The sequence below is a fragment of the Lingula anatina genome, chromosome 1, assembly GCF_051362555.1.
Source record: "Lingula anatina isolate TDL-2025a chromosome 1, LinAna3.0, whole genome shotgun sequence".
Taxonomy (NCBI): domain Eukaryota; kingdom Metazoa; phylum Brachiopoda; class Lingulata; order Lingulida; family Lingulidae; genus Lingula; species Lingula anatina.
In genome coordinates, this window is record NC_141767.1 from 1,337,533 (window position 1) to 1,361,089 (window position 23,557).

Sequence of the window (23,557 nt, forward strand, 5' to 3'; positions counted from 1 at the left end):
TGTTTACTGGAATATATGACAGGAGAAAGTACTCTGGCTGAGATTCCCAAAATTTTTCTGCTATTTTTGTTTCGCGTTTGTTTCAAAATCGTGCTTCGGCGTGTATACTTGGCACCCGCTGTTGATTGAAGTCGACAAGTTGTTTGAAGCAAAGAACGTGGAACACGCCATAAAGCAAGGCATAAACGACTTACATGTGGACCGTTGTTGATGTCAGTGCTACCGTGCCCCCGAATTCCCACTTGTTTTCTCCAGTTTTACGCACATTTTTTTTACTTGAAATATTATAGCTTTTGGTAGAGTCCGGATTGCAAATAAGACTGAGCGAAACGTAAAGATTGTTTGTAGTACACAAGGTAGACAATAAACACTAACGTATTTATTTCTGATAAAGAAATTATCATTGCCTTGAATTAATGTAGGTATACGCTATATCAGTAAAACATCGAATCGAAGTTTATTTTTGTCAAATAGGAGAGAGAGAGAGAGAGAGAGAGAGAGAGAGAGAGAGAGAGAGAGGGAGGGGATAATGGTTGTGATGATGCGGGACAATTAACTCAAAGCGGACACTTATTATCCCGGGTTGATTAACAGGGTTCAGTGGAAAAAAACACGGACAGTTTAATGATCCGGAATAATGACATCAATCGATACGACTTCTCCTTGTTATGTCGGAACTAAGAAAATGACTTGTTTGTACTTAGGGAGCATAGGCTTTAAGCGTCTGTTCCCTCGCCTTGGAGTCGATGTTAAAGCAGATTGTTACACCAATAAAAACGCATTTGCCTCGCGTGGCAGGGTAATGTTGGCACGCAGCAGAACAAATCAAAGCAGGCCTTGGAAGGCAATGTGGTTCTGATAAGGCAGGCCCTTTGTCTTCGAATCAAGATATTACGCCTAACACCTGAGAACGAAATGGTAATCATTAACTTCACTATTGTTCCCCCTGATGGACCCTGGATTGCCTCTCTGCGCCACTTTTGGTGGTTCTGGTTCGTTCCAGCTATCTGAGCTTTACCTCTGTTTGGGCCAAGTTGACGGAATGATGCCATTAGTCACTATTTCATTTTGAAAAGTCTCTTTTCGCTTCCCACAAACCACAGCTTGCTGGTTGAGTCAATTGCTCGGTATTTGTCAACCGCTGATATGATATGATAACACGCAGAGTAAATGGAGACATTTTACCACAAGATTGATTCGTTTCGTTAATGGCGTAACGCGTGGATGGATGGCATTAGATTTATGAGCTGGTTGTTTGTTACTTCAGAAAATATAAGTGACATAAGTCATTAAGATTGACTGTTTTCTTAGGGATTTATAGAATCTTACAAAAAGCAGGCATTGTGGCATCTCACGAACTTAGACTTTTCACTTTCTTACAAAATATGAACATCTCGCCATCTGATAAAGAAGTAGGTGTTTTAATATATTAAGAGGGTAGTCATGTCGGCAAAAAAAAAAAAAAAAAAAAAAAAAAAAAAAAAAAAAAAAATAGCATAGCGTTATCTGAAAAAAATGACAGTATATTGACAGAAACAATCGTCCTCTATGTATCCATTTTACGCGAAAGAAAATGAAATAGTCTGTCCGAACACCAAATGCCGTCATGTCACTTGTGTTAATTGAAAGATACGTTTAGGAAGGGCGAAAGACGCGAGTCTGTTTTGTTTTCCTTATGTTTTAATGTTAAAAGCTTTTTGTGTGGTTTGGGTATGTCTCATTGTTTTTAAAATAGGTGGAAGAAGACGCATTTTGCCTTCTGCTAAATCATTTATTTGTAATTCTTGAAATATGCCAACATCACTGTATGACTATTATCTGATGTCATCTTGTTGAAAGAGCGAGTTGGTGGATGTCGTATTGCATAAACAGATGTAACAGATCAGGAAGTGAATAAAAACATATATTTTGACATCATTCCGTGGATGATCTGGGATGATTTCATGAGAAGGGCAGATACATTGGTGATTGACAGAAGGCTCGTGGAACTGAGACATCCACCCAGCTTAATGGTTTGTGGTCGGTAATGCGGGGATTGTCGAATCTGTAAAACAATCTCCGTCTCCACCACGCCTTTTCTTTGAACTGAAATCGCATTTAAAAGCATATAATTCGAAAACAGCATTGAATTTTAGAAAGAAATATCGCTGCTGCGAGTACAAAGGCTAAATATTATATCGTGTTTTGATCCTTACTGCGTTCTTGTCTTTGGGTGTAGTCTAGATTACCAAGCGCCAGCCATTCCAGACTTAAAATCCTCTCATAGCCGGCCACTTGCTAATTTGCCCCCTTCGCCACAGAAGGCTTCAGTCAGCTCGTCTCTGGCAGTCTGCCATGAAGCACCTTCCTCGCCCAGACGTGTCTATCCTGTAGTTAACGACCGATGCAATGGATGAGTGAGAGGTGAGAGATCCCGCGTACGTGCAGCAGACAGGTATTTTTGAAATCGTCAGACAGGAACTTCCTACTTCCGGTTCATGCATGGGTGCCTCATTCCGCGTTCTTGGATCTCTCTCTCTTTAAATTTATTTTCGTTTTAATGCCTGTCCCAAATTTTATGATTGGTCTGAAAGTGAAATACTGTCATGTTACTTTATTCCCTCCTTACTTGTGTTCTAACGTTTAGAAAAAACATAAAACAGGTGACAGATTCCTATGATATTGTAAAATAATGCACCAACCGAACCCATGTGTTCTCCCTTTCCGTGAATATAAACTGAACTAACGAACGTAATCTAAAAACCAAAGAGGGAAGTATCTCATTGCTGGGATACTGCAACCCACCCCCAATTCTGTAGAGTGCAACACGTGTAGTTGGCTCCGTGTAGCTGGCAACAAGGTTCGTCCAATTTAAAACCAGGCACCAATCTCTATTCTGCAGGAACCTTCAAAAACAATGGAACCCGGCACCTTGAGTACTTTAATTGGAAACAACTCTTTTGAGATGTTGTTGTACAGATACCTGTAGTTGAAAAAGGCAAGGTACTAATCTTGGAGTTTTGTAGGGAGTCAATTGCCATACACTTTTAAGTGGGTAATCTATTTAGTTCATCAGCCCCATGGTCTTGGCCATGTTAAAGCTTTGGACGACGTATCCCAAAAGGGGGTATTTAGAATAGAACTTGAATGAGAACTACTCAGCGCCTGTTCTTTGCGTTTTACATCATTTGTCGACATGTCCCTTCGCTTTGAATCATTGTTTGAAATATAAAACGGAGAAGCAGAATCAAAATAAATTTTGGATAAATAAAATTACGTTCTCAGCACTTTCGTATGCGGTAGCTGTATGATCTGGCGAGTAATTTGTTTGAAAAAATGACTACTCAGCACGGCTACCCCGCCCCCACGCCACTCCTGAGCGTTAAAGGCCAAATGTATTTGTCTTCGTTTGTGTTTGAGTTGTATGACAGGGCAAAAATTAAAGCCATTATGCTCCCTTGCAAGAAGCTGTCACGAAAGGCAAAACCCTTAGTTAAAACCCAGTCCATTCTTCACTATTCTACCACAGGATAGCTGTGCATGCTAATACCAGATTATGTCAACTATAGCTAAATGCGTTTTATGACACTCAATTGCTCCTTTAAAGGAGTTATTGGTTTTCAGACCCACTTAATATGGCTTCTATTGGCTTCCGCCGTTTAATGAGGCAACTGCGTGTTGGTGCATTCTGTTTTTTATACGTAATTGTTACATTTAATATCTCATGACTCGCTTCAACTGACTTATTGAACTAGTACGTGCATATCTTCTTTCCTTCTTGTTTCTTTTTTAATAGATATATACCACGTATTTTCGTCTGTTTTTATTTATTTCTCTATTTATTTTCTTAGGTACAGATAACTGGGTGACCAAAAATCATATCGGAAAGCTGCCTTACGGGAAGACGAAGGTAAGACTTCATTTGGAAATGGTTTTACATATTGAAAGCATGGTTTGATGCTCAGAGGGTGCAACGGCAGATTACGACCAAAGTCGTCGTCTTTCCCTGAATGTATTGATTCTGGAATAGGAGCGTGAAGCACATGGGCATATTGCTTTTCACGAAGCCCCTGGAAAACCTTTTCAATTATTACATGGCGTCGCCCTGCCTCTTAGTTCTTCTTTCAAGGTACTGTATGCTCCACTTAATAAACTGGTTCTCGGTACAAACGTATTATACTCGCGGAGATAGAAACAGCTTGTGAGGCGTAAAAGATATGCTAAGTTTCTTTACCCAAACAAAAAGTCTAGGGAGCCTTCTTTGTCAAAATGTCATCGGATTTAAGTTAATGAATCGTTACTGCCGTCTCATTCTGAAAGCTGAAATGGATTCGGTAGGATGACGGTTCGAACGTCGGTGGCTTGATGAGTTAATTTCACTTTGTGTGCATTTACAGAAGGTCAACCGTCATCTCAACTTTATTTAAGCATGCGTAACCAGCATTCTGGTTTGTGTATACAATTAAATTTGAAATTTGTTAGGATGTTTACGCCATTAAGGGCAGAGTTGCTGCATGTGATGCCATCTGCATGCGAGTTAAGAGTTTGGTAAAGAGCCAATTTGACATGGCGCTCGCATCATCAGGTGTCTCTTGCAGAATATTGCCTTTAACGCAGTTAAGTGGTCAGTGGCATCTTGGATTGGTGCGTCATGTGAGACACAGATTCCCAGGCACTGTGCGTGAATCCAATGAATCGGCACGTGAATCACCGATACATTCACGTAGCAAAACCGAGCTCTCCCACCCATGCTGGGCCAGTTCTCACACTAACACAGTCCTGGGAAGAAATTACTGAAACAATGGTTTCATTTCCCAAACAATAGGGCGTGTAAGTAGTGTTGCCCTCCAATAAAAAAGATCAGCTGGGAATGCCCAGGGCTTTGGTCTACCGCTGTGTACTGAACGTGGTGCATTCGGACCAATCATCAAACACAAAACATAACAACTGGAAAATATTAACCGAGTCCTAGTTCTCACGTTTTTTACTCATATTTAATGAATGTGTTTTTCAGAGGATATTCGGTGTGTATCAAAACACTTCCTGTTTGTAGCGGAACATTTCCTTTGCATGCACAGGCTAAAGGTTGATTATTTGCACGATAGAACCAGTAGAGAATCGCGATAAAAATACGTCCATAACATTTTTACCCTAAGATCGGGCTACTTATCTCGAATGAGAGATAAGCCGATAAAAATGGGGTTTTAACTTTCCAGGTTTACATCTTAGCCGTCTTAAGTAAGCACTGTTTTTGTATTTGATTCTTTGGAACAATCTAGCCCCAGGGCAAGCACCGATGTGGCGCACTTTAAAACAAAAGCCAAAGGTCTCACTTATAAAAAGAAATCTAAACAAAGCCTGCGATTAAGTTCAAGGGTGCAAGCCAAAACCTAAACCGTAATGCACACATTCTTTGCTACAAAGCTCAGTAAGAAGTCTACAAAGTGAATCTACTTTAAACAAATAAAAACTGCACTTTTCATCGGCAGCTATCAGATAGTCTCTAGGACTGTGCATGTATGTTTCAGTAATTAAACAGTTAAAGAACTTTATTTTTGTTGAATGTCGTTACATTGTTAAGCAAACAAAGTCTGTTGTGATAAACCAAGGGAACCCCGAGATTTATCACGGAAAAATCCCCCCTAACACGTAACTCGATAGCTCGCCGTGCTTGGAACTAGCGCACACACGGTAAACTTTTTTCTGGGCAATTTCATGGCTTTCAATTCCAAATTACCGCTTAGATGCCCTTTGTTAAATCAAGGTTTTATTGTGAAGAAGTGATTAATATACTCTAAGAGACGTGTTTGACACAATAGATCATAGACCAACCCGTCTGGGTTGGACCGTTTTTAAACCCCTAGTATGTGAGTAATGTCTTATTTCCAATTTTTGACATTTCTCAAGAAGTTAATTATCCGCAACAGTACTTTTAATTGGCTCTATATTTCATCCGCCCTATTTTGGTATTGTTATTTTCCAGATTGTGTGTATTATATTTTGCCAACAATATCTTTAAGTTACCCAAGCTGACAGTAAACAATGGGCTTAATTAACTCGAGGTTGAAACTTTGTGATCACTTTTTTGGCAATATTTCCCTCCATTGTTGACACACGAGCAGCTCCACTTACGAAAAACCAGCCATGCTTGCATTAGCAGCAACAAAAATAAAATCCACAAAGCAGGAAGCATTCTGAATCACGTTTCAAAATATTCCTTTATCAAATGTCTAATTAATCATTCAGACATACACTTTATACATGTGCATGTATTGTTTATACTGTATAAATATAAATGATAAAACGTCACTGAGATCAAAATGATATAATGTCACATCTTGTCATCTCTCTACACTTAAATAAACAAAACATTACAAACATTATACATTTATTATTGTTATCATTACTTGATATAATAAAAATAATTATAAGTATTATTTAATGTAATGCATTGTTTATAGTGTACATATATTATACAAAATATTGTTAACAGTGTTCAGACTTAAGAACGGGTATCACTCTATCATTCATATTCACTTTCAGGGTTGTGAGAAGCGGTTCTCTGTTGTCAGTCCCAAACATACCATGTGCCTGAATGTGCACGTCAAAAGGAAAGATGGTACGTATTCTTTTTAGGTACACCTAACGTTTAGAAGCACTATGAGATTATTAGTTAATCCGTTTGTCTTTTGTAGATAAACAACACGAAAGTAACCTTTGTAGCAAATTCCTTAAATGTCCTCACGTTGCTGAGAGATAAGTTGTTTTGAGCGACACCAACGCAAAACGCCACGGGGCGCAAAGGATGGTTACACTGCTTTTTCAAAAAACATACGGGAAAGTTTTCTACTATGCATTTCTCGAATTTGGATCTCACTGGTATCGGAGAGAAAAAAAACTGTGGTTATTGGCATTTTTGCAGAACAAAAACTAAATTAAAGACACGTCTTCCCACCTATCTTTACCTTTACTACCTAAATATTTGTGGTTCTTCTGGCAACAGGTGGCAACTCTGAAAGCATTGTTGGGAAGTTAGTTTAGATTTCTGTTAAAGGTAGATTTTCTTCGTGAAGTACGCGTACAGTGAATGAGTCATCATGTTAAAACACATATGGCTTTTTAGCGGCCCTAATTACGGCTGGTTTTGCACTGAATATCATGTTGGTGTCGAGCAGTAAACGTTGCTATTGGAATTGCTACTACCAGGCCGAGATAAAAACTGCACTGCCAATGGAACTTTATGTCAAATTGAGATAAATAAATTCTGTTAATAGATTCAATTAAGTCGAAGTACTATGATGAACAAAAATCATTTATTTACCGTTTCTCATACCCTGTAAGTGAATGGGACAGGAAATGTAATGGCATAAACTAAGTATATTACATGTATTACATCCGTGTTTATTGACGTCAGATTTAATCTAGGAACAGGCCAAATTTCACTGGCATGTGCGTCAATCTTTTTTACGACTTTTACAAGGTGGACTTTTATGACCTTTGCTTTGTTTTGTGTGCATTGAGCAAAGATCAGACATCAATGCAATAAACTAACTTTAACAATAGCCAGTACAAATAATATGTCATGAATGCAGTTTCTGAATGGGAAATATTAATATGCTATTTTCTTCTTCAGGGATAACCGAAACGGAGAAAAATCTTATACTCGAAAGACACAATTATTATCGGGCCAATGTGGAAAAATTTAACAACCAGCCCCCAGCTACAGATATGAATAAGTTGGTAAGTCTCTCCACAATTCTCGGAAAGAACATGTATCACTTCATTCTTGGAACTGTAATTGTTCTGTGGTTAATGTTTATGGTAGTAATAGACTACCTAAGGGTAACATACCCCGTATCTTGCTTGTTGCCAAAATAGTTCCTTTGAAAGTGTGGACAAGATTTCACGTACTGTAAAACAAGGGAAGAAATGGCATGATATAGAATGGAAATTTAACGCAATTCTCTGAATTGGAGATATGATGTTACGAGTTACTGCCACAATTACAACAAAAGTGCTTACCACGAAGAATTTGTGGTTAGATATTTGTAACTAAGCACCCCTCTCCCTCTCGACCAGAGCAGATGCTTTTTCTTCTAAGTACTCAAATATCTCACTTTACGATCCGTTCTGCAAAAGTACGTGAGCACATACATTTAATAAGGCGATAGGCGTGATTGGAGGGAGCGTTTGGTGGGTTGAAAAAGAACCATTTTATTGTTCAAAAGACAGATCGAGCGTAAAAACGCTAATTGGACTGGAAAATAATCCGTGCACATCGTCTAGTGACTCAGAACGGCAACCAAAATCAGGGCACCAGCCCTCATTTAATTAGGTTCAACCGTGCGCGTGTAAAGGCTAAACACGAGGTTCAGCGAAACACAGTGATTTTAATTTCGAACGCTGTGAATCCGGGGTACCAATTCCGAACTCTTCATCAATATCACATTGCGCTATACATAACCGATAACTGTGTAAGTTACCGTTGCCTAATTATCATGCAGATTGAAACATTTACGCGGATTTGTAACATCTGTGAAAGCAACATATAATAGGATATCAACAGATGACGTATTTGGTGTAAATAAACGTGGGTATTTTGCTAATAGAATCTTATCACGCGACATAAGAGTTAAATATACAAGCCCTGCACCTTTTAAACAAAATAAACATGGGCACACGTTCGTCATTACAAGTGGCCAATCTTTGGGTTACTCTAAGCCGGGCACTGCTATGACTCAGAACCCACGTTAAACCGATAATGGCAACAGGTTCTCCTGCCAAAAATACTTCAAAACTTTCAAGAAAATGAGGTGATTAAAAGCTTCATTTGTAAACATGCCGACCAACTCTGCACGTAGTGTTTGGTATTTAATTGGAACTGGTGGACGTGCAGAGGGTGGTGCTGGGTTCTGGCTTGACCTTGGTCGTGTTTGATGGAGTGTCCAACAGGGTGATTGGCAGTACATGTAGCATTAAATATTCAATAATGTACATCAGGATACACGGGCTTAACAATGGCAAAACCAAGGAATTCCGTATATGGCAGTTGAAAGTCGTGGCCATTGTGTTATTTTCGCTCTCAGCCATTAAGAGGATGTGTTCATTGAGCCATTTCGTCACTTGTGCCATTTGGTGTTCCGTCTGTTTTCCCAATCACCTCGCACTAGCCTCCGGAAGCCAATAAAAATTCACATGCTGACTAGTATAGAAAGACACTTCACTCATAAAGTAAATCGATATACCCCCTCCCTTCTTACCACAACTGGCGTTTCATGTTAGTGACCCTCACGTTTTTTCAACGAAATACAATATAAACTACACGTGCGCGCGTGTCTTCGCATGTCAAGGCAGCGCAAAACCTGGACTTCACGGACCGGAAGTAAGTCGCGCAGAAAATAACTGAAATACCTAAAATATCTTGGAGGTTTGGTTCTGTGTTTATATGCCCTCAGGGGAGGTAGATCTGGACCCATTTGTCATTTTGGTAATAGTGATCACGTCAGCCATTGAAGGAAAATAAAATTAAACAAAAAATACCGTGGTAATTGGTAGCGTTCATGGGTGTTAAATACGTGAAACTTAAATAAAATGACAGGGGGTGAATTATCGCCTTTCTGTCATTGAAGTCAAGCACTGCATTTAATCGTTCCTTGTTGCTCCATGTTAAACACCAAGTTGAATGCCCGTTTTATTCCATAATCTCGCAAGCCAAATGTCAATGAAGTCTAATGTCAAAGATCGTAGTGTCTGCACTAGATACCCCTGTGATCTCCTTTTAAACTACCTTTAGTGAGCGAAAAGTAGAAATAAATCTTTTTTCTTGACATATCTAGTTCATTATCTAATAGTAGTAATGATACCAACGTTATGTTACATGTAAGGGTCGACCAACTTGACATATCTAGCTCATTATCTAATGATAGTAAGATACCAACATTATGTTACAGGTATGGGACGACCAACTTTCTGAACTTGCACAGAAGTGGGCCAGTAATTGTCATTATGATCACGAAGAAAGCGAGAATAGAAACATTCCAGGTACGTACATTTGAGGAAAATACATGTACAAAACAGCTGCTCTAAATTCTTGTGCCTGTACGATCACCCACGCTTTGTGCTTGGAATATTTAATACGCAGTCCAACTGGTACGAACGTTAAACATATGTATGCTGATAAAAGTTTTATATCCTGGCTATATTCAAGTGCGCAATGGGAATCCACCTTGTATTAATAACGCAGGGAATCAATAATAAAATGTGAACTGCCCACCTTTGGGAATGTCATATTTCCTATGTCTAAATATCCTACAAACTTACTTATCTTTCTCAATTCAGACCTTAAAAACTCTTATATATATAAAAAATCAGTCAATTAATCAGTCAATTAGGGCTAAATTAGAAATGGTACAAAACATAGAATCAAATTCAAAGATGGGCCGAACAATGATTCCTGAGTTGGAGACAATTGGATTTTTTCGAGGAATATTCGATTTGGCGGGAAAATCGCGGACAGGATTCCTTAAACCTGAACTAGAATGATTTAAAGTTTATAGTCGATATTCAGAATTGAGTTGTTTTCCACGCTGGGGGGCATGCACGGACCTCCAAGCATGTAATAAATCCCCGGTAGCTGAAAACTGTAAACATGAAACAGAACAGTGGGTAATTTACGATTATATCTTCCAAATTTTGTTACGTCGGTGTCCATAACATTGAACAAACGCTGTAACTATTTATGTGTGTGTGTTTTTGAAGGCATGTCAACCCCCTAGCTGTGTTATCTGTAGGTTTTGTTAAGTCAGCGTTTGTTTCCTTAAGCAAAATTTACTCAAGTGACCGTATAGGTGCCAGTATTCTGAAGTAATTAACAATCAACAATCTTGTAAGGATTCATCTTTACAGATCGCTGAATAAGTTGGCGTTTTTGTTTAGTCTTGTCTGTTTCTGTCCCACGCGAATAATATTAGTGGCCGAAGGTGCGACAGGTCTATAGTAATCAGCTATATGTAATTTGGAAAATAATTCCAACTGCCACATTGCATTATCTAACAATTTTGTACGCCAGTCGTCCTGTTTTATCACTAAAGCATTTAACAGTGGCCGTAAGTGGTTGTAGTTATATTACAGCACGGAACAAAGTTTTTCACCCCTGCGTTGTTTTCCCAGGCATTTGTGATAAATCGGATTTTATTAACAAAAACATTGGAGTTATCGAAATGACCAAACGCTAGGCTGGAGGTGTCCGTATCTTTTTGTGTGATTCTGAAAATAGACTGTTCTTTGGAATGCGAACGGGATTGCAACCCCCACATTGTATTATATATCCTTTTGTCAGAACCACCTCGTTTTGTTTTCCGAGCAGATTTCTAATCAAACCAGCCGTATCAGCTCCAGCGAGATGAGCCAATTTGTTGGGCTTCTGTTTAGGCTTCATTTGTGAGATAAAAGGGCGAAGTCATAATTGACATTCTCTCGGCTAACATGTTTTAAATGACGGGGGGGATCTTTGATGTCCCGCGCTGTATATAATTAGTTTTGTCAATTTAAACAGAGCCTCACCAAAACACCGGAAAACGATGCCAAAACTTACAGGTAAGTTGAAGGTTTGGGAGTGGAAACATTGGCACTAAAGGGTTTTCAGTGCTTTTTGAGGGTATCCAGGTCAACGGATATGGAACATGCCTCTTAAAGGAATTCTGTATCAACAAGTACATATCTTCAATATATAATGCATTAGATAATAAAAATTTGATAATTCATTGCAGGCTGGGCCAGCGTGGGTCAGAATTTAGGGCGTGGCCAGAGAAACTGGCATCAGGTGATGAAGATGTGGCACGACGAGGTGAACTATTTCAAGTACGGACGCGGGTCGATTAATGGTTACGAGACAGGCCATTACACACAGGTAATATCAACAAGATGGTGTGATACATACATTAGTCTGGGTCTGCGGCGTGGTCTGATTGCTTTAAGAGTTCACAATATTCTAAGCAGTGAAATGCGATTTTTAGAGTCTAAAGGGATTATATACAATATGTGGGTATTTTAGGTCTATATAGGTTATCTTCTTTTTCTTGGTTTTTGTGGCAGATGACAGCTATTGCTCCGTTGGCAGTGAAAAATCTGGCACACTATTGTCAAAAGCAGCTAACATTTATGTGATGCGAAGGCAACTCGTGTTTAAGATATCCGGTTTTCACTGAATTGTACGCTCAGGCGCTCCCAAGATGTACGAAGCCACTCGAAAAATCACCAACAACACCCAAGTGAAACAAAACCAAGCCTGTGACATAAATAAAGATATGATTTCGCCTATTTGTTAGAATTGACCGTACTATTTGTGGTCAAGCTTTATGTGCGATATATTACAAGGTCGATTTCTGACATTATTTCAGATGGTGTGGGCAGCGTCCACGAGAATAGGGTGTGGGTTTGCCCAGTGCAATGGCACCAAGACATTTTATGTTTGCAACTATGCACCATCGTAAGTATACTTTTATGTTTTAGAAAGAGCAAAAAGGGAGAAAGAACAAATGAGGGTGAATTTTGTGTTTTTTGAAATATAAAACGCGATGATTTATGTTTCGTTTTAAAAAATCATATACAACTGGTACCATTGTAAAAGCAATAGCGCCTACAGCAGAAAAAATACACAAAATGAGATAATTTTATATGTAGAATGTCACCTTATACCCATTATTTTATATCATTCAGCGGTAACCTCAGGCACAAGGTGAAGACCCCATACAAAGCAGGACCAACTGGATCTTCCTGCAAGAAGAACTTCGATTCAAGATCTGGTTTATGCGGTTAGTATTTGCCATTTCGATATCGGTGTGTGAGCGGAAGAGAGCGCAAGCGCGCGCGGGTTTACGTGTTTTAACATATTTGTACTTCTCTAGACGTGCTCATTAGCATGGACAGTAACATAATTTTGTTATTAAACATGACGCACTTAGATTAGATATCTCTCTCAATATTTATAACAAACAATACCAAATGCCATGTTTTTCTCAGCCTAATATGTGACCACACCACTGTGTTTCAGACTGCGGTGGCAAGGTTTGTAAGAACGGGGGAGAGTTGGACGTGAGCACGTGCCAGTGCAAGTGCAAAGATACATGGTGGATTGAGAAGGGAGGCGAATGCGACCGTGAGTGCTTAATTTCATCGATTGATTCATTCATTCTGACACTTTTTTGTGGCTTATTTGATCTAATTGCTCTTTCAAAGAAATATTTACATGGCGGTGGTTAAACAACAACAACAACAACAACAACAACAACAACAACAAAAAAGATTGATTAAATAGTGGTTCAGATTGATTAAATAGTGGCGCTGTGCGCACGTCTCCAAGACAGGCTCAACCCAACGTCAGGACACCTCGTCCGGTCCCCATACCCTTTTCAGTGTGCCGTAAAAAGATGAGGCATTCGTCTTGATAAAAATAAATAAATAAGCACAATAAAGCACATATTATACCATGTCATACATAGGATGCAGAGCTCGGCGTGTCAGTTCAGATTGTTACAAACCTGCCGCACATAGGAAAGGTAAAGTGCTCAATAGCTCTAAATCTGCACGGTCACTTAGACCGTGACAGTTGAAGTTTTCCACACCAATTGTCATTATCAAGGTTATTTGTTTGTATCACATTCCACGACGCCGCACATGTAATCAGATTATGAACATATGAACAAAGGCCAAACCAAGTCCACAACGTTCCATAGCGCACATGTTTATGTAAACTTACTAGTCCATGGTTCGTCTTTGAACGGCACATTTTCTAAACAAACAATTCCTCACAACAAAACAATAACTCACACTTAATGCTAACAGTCATTTCTTTTGCTAGTAAACTCCGTTTCTGTTATAAGAATTCATTGTTATCTCAACAAAAGTTTCAATGGTTTTTATTCGAGTTCAATTTCGCATTGACAGAGGTTGCTAGCAGGCCAACGCTGTGTTTGCTAGTAGAGATACAAATCAACAGTACTTGATCTTTATTATCCTCAACGTGCCACGGCCGTTTTACAAAATTCCTTTTTAAAAAAGCTCCCATTTTTGAAATCAAACAATTATATTTGTGTTTTGCTGAATATGGTTGCGCGCCGTCTGAAACGCTCCTCCCATCTCCTTATACTGTGCTGCCCCTTTATAAACGGTCCTTTGTCCAGGTATCAATAGAAACAATAATATATAGAGAAGGTCCTAATAGTTAGGTACACGGGGTATAACTTCGAGGGTCTCTATGACCACAAGTCTTATGTAGTGTACCGTGTCGTTCGGGGCCAGTCTGTCACCAATGGGACTCGCTTCAGGAGGTGGTTTACGGGGACCTTGGACGCGCAGGGACAGCAGATTGTCGTTAACAGTGGACACTAAGACTCCCTGCTCATACAGAGTTTTGATAAATCCAGAAGGCGGCAGCACAAAAGTGAGATGAATGTTTGATGAGCTTTCTCTAGACTAGTGGTCAAGTGAAGTTTTCTATGAACTGACGTAACATGACGGCATTGTTTACTCAAGATCAACTAGCCGAAGAGGAGTTAATTTTCCATCTTTTTCGAGGTTATTGAAGGAGAAAATAGTCCCATGTATACGAGATATCGACGCAGATCGTATTAAACAAAGGTGTGTTGAGACTCCATGGAGAAGGCATGATTAGTTGAATGGAAAGCAAACTTGGCTGAGCTCTGAACTTTACAACATATGCATCCGTGTTCAATGCAAAGAGAGACTAACTGGAAACGGTAAATACCAACATTTTACATCGTCAAATCAGGCGATAATGACACGCTATGAATAACTGAAGATGGGCATTTAAATCATTGGAGCGGTCAGTGAGAAATACTGCGTTTATGTAGATTCAAGCCATCATGCCGGCCGGGATAGAAGGCACTGACCGTTTGGTCGACGCTGAAAAGCGCAACAAATTCGAGAGGGCTCGACTGGACCTCCGCTCAAAACTTTTAGAGAAAGAACGAACAGCTGTCGTGAAAGATGTTAATATGTGGATGAGGCGAGTTCGAGTTGAGTATCTGGCGGTCCCCCGCCACACAGGGCAGAGTTCTGAAGGCATCCCAACAGAACACAGCAGCGACAGACAAATCCGACAGTCGGAATATTTCCGCTTTGGCCCCAGAATGAGCAACAAACGGTTATCGAAATGGCGTAGAGATGAGGAAAAGCTGCAGACGTTCTTGCGTGCGTCAGAGCGAATAGTGCAGGAAAATGAGCAGATAAAACACAAAGAGATCACCGTGGACAGTATCCTGGAAGATATCGAGAAAAAATCCATTCAAAGGGTGGAACAGGCCCAAGCGATGTCAGAGTCGGATGAAAATCGACCTATATTATCTCGCGTACGCGATAGACTTGACGTATTCGATGGTCTGAAGGACGATAACAAGGCATCTACCGCCAAAGGCAATGAGCCAAATGACTTCTCTTTGCCAGAATGGGAAAATGATGTTCTCAAAAATTATAAGACATTTGTTACCCGAAAAATAAAACTATCAAAGAAAAGGTTCCAGCAAAGATCTCTTAGTGCGTCGCAACTTTTGAGTATGAGTCCAAAAAGTGGTCAAAACGGCCCTTTGCACAAGTCGTCTTCTGTAACTGATGTGTACAATTTACGAACTGCATCGGTGAAGTCAAATAATGGTGCAACGAAAGCCCCTCCTCCCACTGCTAGTCGGAAGCCTATATTACGGGCCTCTAAATCCTCTCCAGCATTATTACCGTCCCCCAGACACCAACACAGCGCCCCCTCATCCCCAAGACAAGCTATGGTCACTCGGGGAGCGACAGGGGGATCTGATGAAGACCCTATGATCGTGATGGGTGATAGAAGAGACGATACCACAAGTTACGTTACAGAATCTGATCAAGACGCTGCAGTTATGGGGCCTTCCTCGTATGTACCGGCTTCTACTAGTCAAAAACCTCCAACCCCACCCACTAGAGGTAGAGCCCCCAAACCCAGGCCGGTTACAGCAAACATTGCAAGGCAACAGGCAGCAAAATCTTCATCTCAGGACACCGATGTTCGACCAAAAAGTGCCGCGCAGTTGACGCGGAAAGTAACTTTTTCGTGTGATACAAATTTCTCAGACACTGACGCAGACGATCTGTCAGATCTTGAATCTGCGACAGTACCCGCAGCGCGTGAAATGACGACTGTTCATGAAGAAGACGAAGAGAAAGAAGAGGCGTATAAACAAGGAGTAAAAATTGACAATTATGTGGAAAAATGGAAAGATGCGACGACAACAAAGAAACTCGTAAAAGTGAAAACAAAAGTGCCCAGTGTCCCCGCCCCAGTTTCGGGACCTGAAGATGAACACCAGAACGAAGCAGTCGAAGCTTTAGTAGATAGAAAACGTTTTTTCAAACGCAGTAGCTCTTCGGTCATTTTAGTCTCCTCTGGCCGAAATGTTCGAGTAGGAAGTTACACGAAAGAATCGACCATTGAGAAGCAAACCTCAACGGACCCCAACGCCCAATCCCGCGGAGCGAAAGAAAAAATCGCACAAAACGCTACGAAGGAGTTCGCAAGAGCAAAATGGAACATGCTTCGTAAAAATGTTAAAAATGTCGACGTCGATGCTATTCTAAAGCAAAACACGACCGACGGTCGTAAGAACGGCCCGCAAACTGACCACGAAGCAGACGACAACAACAACAGCCCACATCGTGCCTCACAATGGCGGCGTAACTTGCAGGCAGAGGCCCCCACCATGGGTGGCGGACACGATATCCGAAAGGAAATTAGAAAAGCAACAGTCATGTCGAAATCCCAGAGGGCTAAAATGATGCAGGACATGATCAACCAGAACCTCATGAGTAAAGTGAAATCATTTGTATCGGAGGAGGAGAAAAATAAATTACAGGACCGAGTGAATCGTTTTAATATGATGATGGGGCTCGCCACAACCGAAGATGGCGAGGAAAAGAAAAACAGCAACACAGACAACAATGAAGATGAGACATGATTTATCCTTTAAAGTGGCGCCATAAAAATATAGATTAATTAATTTGCGCTGGTAACCGTCCAATATATCCCCCTCACACCGGTTGAAGGCTGTAGTACCTGTACCCGCTGTTACACTACGAAGTCTAAGGATGCCATTATTTGCAATATTAAAGATTAATTCATCTTTTGAGGTTAGCAGAATTGCTCGTCAAGTAACATTCTAAGACCACAAAGAAGCCCGTCTTGAAATTCTCTAGGGTCTAATCACTCACTGCTAAATGTAAAACTGTAATTAGTAACTGTGATAAAAACCTTCAATTTGTTCAAATTGGCAAAAAACTAACATTTTGCTGATGGTATTCATCCCGAGGGACCTCAACTAACCACTTCAAACGTCTTTAAGGTGACGTATCCTCAGAATTACTTGTTGAAAACCGTCGTAAAATTCCGTTGAAAGAGCAATTCGATACAACACACAGCTTTTGTTCCTTTTCAAATATTAAATATTTTCATAGTGATACAATATAACGCTTATCTTATTTATACTGTAGTTATTTCTTTGTTTGTGTGTTTGTTGTTTTGGAAATGGACTAACAATATCCCGTTTGTTCTGTTTTCTAGTTGACTGCTCGATAGCTTTTGACTTGAATATCTGCGCCAGTAGCGGTGGAAAATGGGGGAAACGCGAGTGCCAGAAGTTTGCGGACGTCCCTTACAGTTTTTGCCCCATCACGTGCAAGCTTTGTCCAAGTAAGTATTATCCATGGTCGCTCAGTTGTAAATGAAATATTGGAAACTTGGCAAAATAAATGATCTCATAGAAAAACGATAGCCTAGGTTGGTTTTATGTGATCAGCAGAGCGAGAGCACCAAAGCGCATTATGTAAAACAAGTGTGCTTTTTAGACAGAAGATATGTGTAATCATTTCAATTATGGGTGGCTACGAGGCAAAACAAAAGATCCACAATGCCTTCAGGGAACAGGCTCTGTGGTTGATAGCACATCGTGTACAGGAAAAAAAATCTTGAATAACCTTTACATTTATCAGAATTCTTGGGGATAACAAATTATTTTAAGACCAGGCTCTCTCAGCAATGTCTGATCATCATTTTAGGTAGACGATCAATAAGATTAAAAGACAAAAGAATATACAGCAAGTAATATATGGTTCAAAATTATTTAACCTACTACTGCTCTTAAACATTACCATCTTGACATATTGACTTTAAAAAATGGGAAGATGAAAAGACAGACGATGTTTTATTCTTTGAACAAAGGTTGTGAAGAAGAAAACGCTGCACGAAGTGGCATCTGCCCCCTCCCCATCCCACCCCCACCCCTCCCCCAATCTCCCATCCCCAAGCCTTTTTTCAGCCAACACCAATTTAACGCAGTGAAAATGAAGCTTACCTCACTACATTTCTTTACCATTACAGTGTATGGCGACGTGTACTACGGTGACCCTGACGCTACCAACAAAGTAACCGACTACGATTACAGTAATTACGATAATTATGACTACAATTACGAAGAGGAGCAGGAGGTCACGAACAGTGCAGAGACCAAGAGAAAAGACGACTATTTTGACAACGAGCTGCCTTTTGATTACGATGATTCGTCAGACAACGATTATAAATTATTAGGCCAGGATCATTTTGAACCACAGGAGACTACTACTACTACGACGACGACAACAACTCGCCCTACTTCCACAACTACTACGCCGACGACAACAACAACAACAACACCAACGACAACGACAACAACACCAACTACAACTACAACAACACCCAGAACAACAACAACCACGACGCGGAAAACCACCACCACAACTGTAGCGCCGAAACTGCCACCTTCAAAAGAGAGGATACTACAGTTTTCTAGGCCAGGTGATTACATATATGGTTTTGTTTTAAACGGTTAATTTCTTTCTGTTTATTAGTTATGTGATTATTAATTAATTAATTCAAGTGTCACATGGAATACGGTTGCATATTAAAGTAAAAATTCAATATTCAGAATGATAAAGTTTTCCATTTCGTCGAATTATATTGTTATTATATGAAAGTCCCCACTTACTCTTCTGTGCATAAGCATAATATATATATATATATTTTTCAAATTTCAATTTTAATTCTGGTTTTCATTTCTAGATCTCCCTAGCTGCCTGATAGTGGATCCAGCTATGTGTGGCCAGCCCGGGTATAGCTTCTGGCCCAAAGACTACTGTGTCTATCCATCCATCAGGTCAACGTGTCCAGCTATGTGCAAAACCTGCGCAGGTAATTACGACGATCACGTCATTACGTCATCTCACTCTGACTACGTCATTTTGTCATCTTATTACGTCATCTCATTACGTCATATCATTTCAATGTCTTAACATCATGACACATGCAGAGCTTTGTTCTAAAATGGTTGCCGCTTGGTAATAAAGGGAGTTATAGTGAAGTTCAGGAAACACTACCGGAAATAAACTTTTTTATGAAACGTTTACCTAAAGAAAAATGAAAAAGAAAACGGCATGGTATAATTGTATGCCCGCTTTAATGGTTTCAATACGGGTGGAGAAGTACGGCCAGCATCACATATATTTTACAATTGAGATTTAAAACGAGATTCTCCCAGTAATGATGCTTACACAGTAGTTAAAGTACAAGGTGATAACGACCACTAAAGGATGCCCCTTAATCGAACCGAAAGGAATATAGCTTATAAATCTTCTACGCGTTCACATAAAACTTCTCTTCTTTTGACCGCAGCATACATGTGGGACATTTGATTACTTTCATGAATGAGGCGATCACGTTGAATACGAGTTTCCCATCAGAAAATGACACTCGGGGAGTTAGCAACAACATTTCCTCGAAAATGAGTTGTCCTCTTAATCGATTTTCTTTACAAAGTCATTACCCTTGTAGGAATCCAAATCGTCTAGAGCAGTGATTGCGTTTTTATCTTCTCCGCCCTCGCGTCTGGAGTTCCAAGAAGTCGATTACTTTCCTATCGTCCTGTTGCTTGTATTAATCTCAATTAACTGATATATATGAATAGATATATGACTGATGACTTTCCTGTAACGCTTACATATGTGTAAGGATGATCTGTTTGCTTTGTTGGTAGAATATATGTACTAATATATGTACTAAATATGATTTATTGCAAACACCGTGCTGTAAAAATATCACAAGACTGATAGTCATAACATATATTTTGATACAAATCATTCGTTGCATAAAGTCATAACAGCTGACAATATCAAATAATAATGCATGTTTAGTTTACAATGATATTTTGATGGCCGTCATTGGTTTATGATGATCAGTGATGAACTGTTAATTAAGTCCTGTATTGTCTGAACTTTTGTAGCCCGCCAGTGCCAGGATTACCACGGTAAACGCTACCAGGTGGGCGAGTCGTGGGCCAATGTCCATGGGCAGTTCACATGTACATACACCGGCGTCACCGTAGAAAAAGGTAAATAGACACAGACTATCGATTCGATAAAAAATATTTATTTTATAGTATGGAGGTAAATAAAAAATAAAAACACGGCGATTACCTTAGAAATGTGAATGAAATTAATGAAGACGCTTAGTTGATTTAAAATTCATTCAGTTCTTTTATTGTTTTTTCTTACTTCAATTCTAGGCTGTTACAACAGAGAAAAACAGCGGTTTATTCCTAAAGGCGGCCAGTACCAAGACGACGATGAACTGTGCACGTGTAGCTGGCACTCCTATCTCAGATGTAAGACCATCACTTAATCCCCAGCACGTGCCCCGTGCCTAGTCACCAGTTGTGTTCTCTGAATGTCACGCATGTCGGAGACTTTAACAAATACGCGTTCAAGAGGCGTATGGTTTACAACAACAGCAAAAAAAAAAAGCTTCACGAACTGAAAACAAGACATAAGTTGAAAGCTGCAAACGTACACGTAAGATTTGGCACTTGACAATGAGGTCCGTAAAGGACCGGGTTTTCGACATGAAGTGGGCATTCGTCTAGAAATGTGTGCAGTAAATTAAGACTGATGCCTCCTTATAAGTTAACAAACAGAAGACAACGCTGGTCACCCTAAATCACGTTCAGCGACGCCCGCGCAGAAATAAAATGGAAAATTGAAAATACGGCACATACGAAGTGCGCCATTGGAAAATAGTGTTTATTTATAATGATCTAGTCAGAATTTCGAGAACAAACTAGTAGAGAGGTCTCGTCCTGGTCACAGTAAACTACAGGGCATTTAGTTGAACTTGATTTGGGGCAGCGGCGCGTTTACTAGCGTCCACGTTTTAAGTGCAATCATTCTGTTGTGATACTCAGCGCAGTCTTCATTTTAATGAACAGAGAATCTCACTTCTTAATTCACGGAGGAATACGAGATTTCTCAGACTGATGAATATCCAGAGTTCCAATGAAGGCTCGTGCGTGGAATAGACATCAGCATTAAGTTCATACCTCTAGCTGATGTATTGTGCCTGTGCCTAATACATCTCTCAATTCATCAAAGGATAAATCCGTTCCGCGCTAGCGTGTCCTTCCTCAGTGACATTACGTGTGCTAAATACTGCTTAACGTAAGGAAACTTACTAGAAATAATCAGAAATGATATCTCTTGTGGATTCCGACTTGACTGATTGGATTCTTAACAAATAACTAATTCTCGACCAAATTTACATTAGTGTCTCTGCGATATATCGCCGGCGGATTACTATACTCTGTTATGTTTCAGAAGCTTGTTAACTTTTTCAGAATGTTTTTAAAATCTCCCCATGGGTCTAATCTAAATGTAATGAAATAGTCTCAATCCCCCTAAGGTGTAAATAATTTGCAAATACACGTACCTTACGAACTTTAAATGTGTACATATTAATTAAGTTATAATGAGACAGAGACGTGAACATTGTGTTGTTACTGTGTATTCGTCAGTATGATCAATTATTGGCTGATCGAAACTGTGCACAGTTCACTTCTGGCAGACAAAGTGAATATGACGTTTCTGAGCTCTGCCGAGATTATATTCTTTTGAAAAGATTTTGTAGATAATAAAGAGGCAGACAACAAATTAGACTTCATAAATCAGCTCTAATAGAAAGGAAAGACAGACAATTGGGTCATAGTCAATTCAGATCAGAACAGTCTAGTGAACATGAAGGTTTCCTCTCTACTTGGGTTTCATCTTTCCTGAATTGTTTTCCTCATAGCATCGCTAGACACTGCTCTTGCTCAGAGCCCCCAAAATAACTTCCTAATCATTCTTCCAATAGAAGATTATTTGTTTTAAGTTATACTTTGTGTACATATTTTTTTCCGTTTTATTTCTATATTGTGAATATTAGGGTGTACATATTAGATTAGGAGCTGTATTTTTGCCTTTCGTATTGTACGACGTGCAATTTGTTGTTTACTTTGTGGATATATATAACATTGTATTTTTATTTATTACATTCTGATTGGTTGTATCTGTTTGAAGTCAAATAGGTCCACAATTAAGTGTTTATCATTACCAGGGATTGGACCCCACCATACCTGTACAGGTGAATGTTGTTGTCGGAGTATTAACTGTTTTAATGAAAATCTTACTCAAAATCGTAATTGTTGTTCCGACGTTCTTCGGCATAGAATTAGAAATAAAAGTTTTGGAAATTATACCCATGCTTGTTTGTATTTTTTACCTCTTTCAAACAAATCTGTATGAGAATGCATGCGCCCCAAGTACAGGAAGACATAATGGTCTTAATGCTTACCCAGATTAATTGAATTAATTAATTGAATTGATTAGAAATGACATTAAGTGTCAAATCCAAGTGCTGGGACAACAAGCATTGATTACAGGGATGCTTGTTTTTCTCTCAAGAAATAAAATCTAGATATTGTGTTGAAAAGCGTCTATTCTCTGACTGAGGACAAGTTCAAGTAAGAGCTGCTGTAAACGCTACTATACTGAAATCGACAATTGTTAAGGAGTTTGCAGTCAGTAGTTTTATGATTTCTGTGATAACTTACTAAAAAACCTCCCGCAACTCACAATCACAATCTGCAATGTGTTAGTTGCGACTGACCGATGAGATTTCATGAAAACCCATCAACGTATAATGGAATGGCCGGTGTTACAAATACATGTTACAGACATGCTACACAAACTCCTGGACAAAGGGCGCAGCAATCATATCATCGTTGACCCATACACAACAACTTTGTGTCCACTTTCCACTTGCTGTAAGGCGGTTGCTATGGTTACTCTCTCTTTGGTTACTCTCTCTTTGGTTCATTAAGTCGAGGAGGAAGGGGTGCAGTAACACTATATATCGCAACTACCACATTTGTACTATATATGTACATTATTATATAGTTAACTAACTTCCGATATTTTGTTTGACGCTGACGAATATAAGACGATGGAGGGCACGATCCTTTTGTAGATTCAAAAAGATTCAAAAACACGCTTTTAGGAGCGCAGTTTGGTAAATTAAACGTGTTTCAGTTTGCCATCTGCCCTCCCATTCTATTTTGTGGTCCACCAAGAAATATCACCATGTATATACTACCTCATTCTGGATCTACATGTATCTCTTTGATTCAGAATAAGAAGA

At 39.5% G+C, this 23,557-nt stretch overlaps 1 protein-coding gene across 5 annotated transcripts in view; it reads left to right on the forward strand.

Annotated features, from left to right (window-relative positions):
• Nucleotides 1-22,615, forward strand: part of LOC106181113 (uncharacterized) — a 39,492-nt gene extending 16,877 nt beyond the window's left edge. For 4 of the 5 annotated variants that reach the window (XM_013565398.3, XM_013565399.3, XM_013565401.3 and 1 more), the window contains exons 3-15: nt 3,831-3,889; nt 6,523-6,598; nt 7,613-7,719; nt 9,930-10,020; nt 11,748-11,887; nt 12,378-12,466; nt 12,697-12,791; nt 13,031-13,135; nt 17,582-17,710; nt 18,398-18,850; nt 19,115-19,243; nt 20,331-20,438; nt 20,613-22,615. In XM_013565398.3, coding sequence (XP_013420852.2) covers nt 3,831-3,889; nt 6,523-6,598; nt 7,613-7,719; nt 9,930-10,020; nt 11,748-11,887; nt 12,378-12,466; nt 12,697-12,791; nt 13,031-13,135; nt 17,582-17,710; nt 18,398-18,850; nt 19,115-19,243; nt 20,331-20,438; nt 20,613-20,728 — 1,697 coding nt within the window. In that variant the 3' untranslated portion in view covers nt 20,729-22,615. Of the gene's footprint in view, nt 1-3,830; nt 3,890-6,522; nt 6,599-7,612; nt 7,720-9,929; nt 10,021-11,747; nt 11,888-12,377; nt 12,467-12,696; nt 12,792-13,030; nt 13,136-13,492; nt 17,152-17,581; nt 17,711-18,397; nt 18,851-19,114; nt 19,244-20,330; nt 20,439-20,612 lie in introns of those variants that run through there. The other variant, XR_015332762.1, reaches the window with a different exon arrangement.
• Nucleotides 22,616-23,557: the final 942 nt, after the last annotated feature.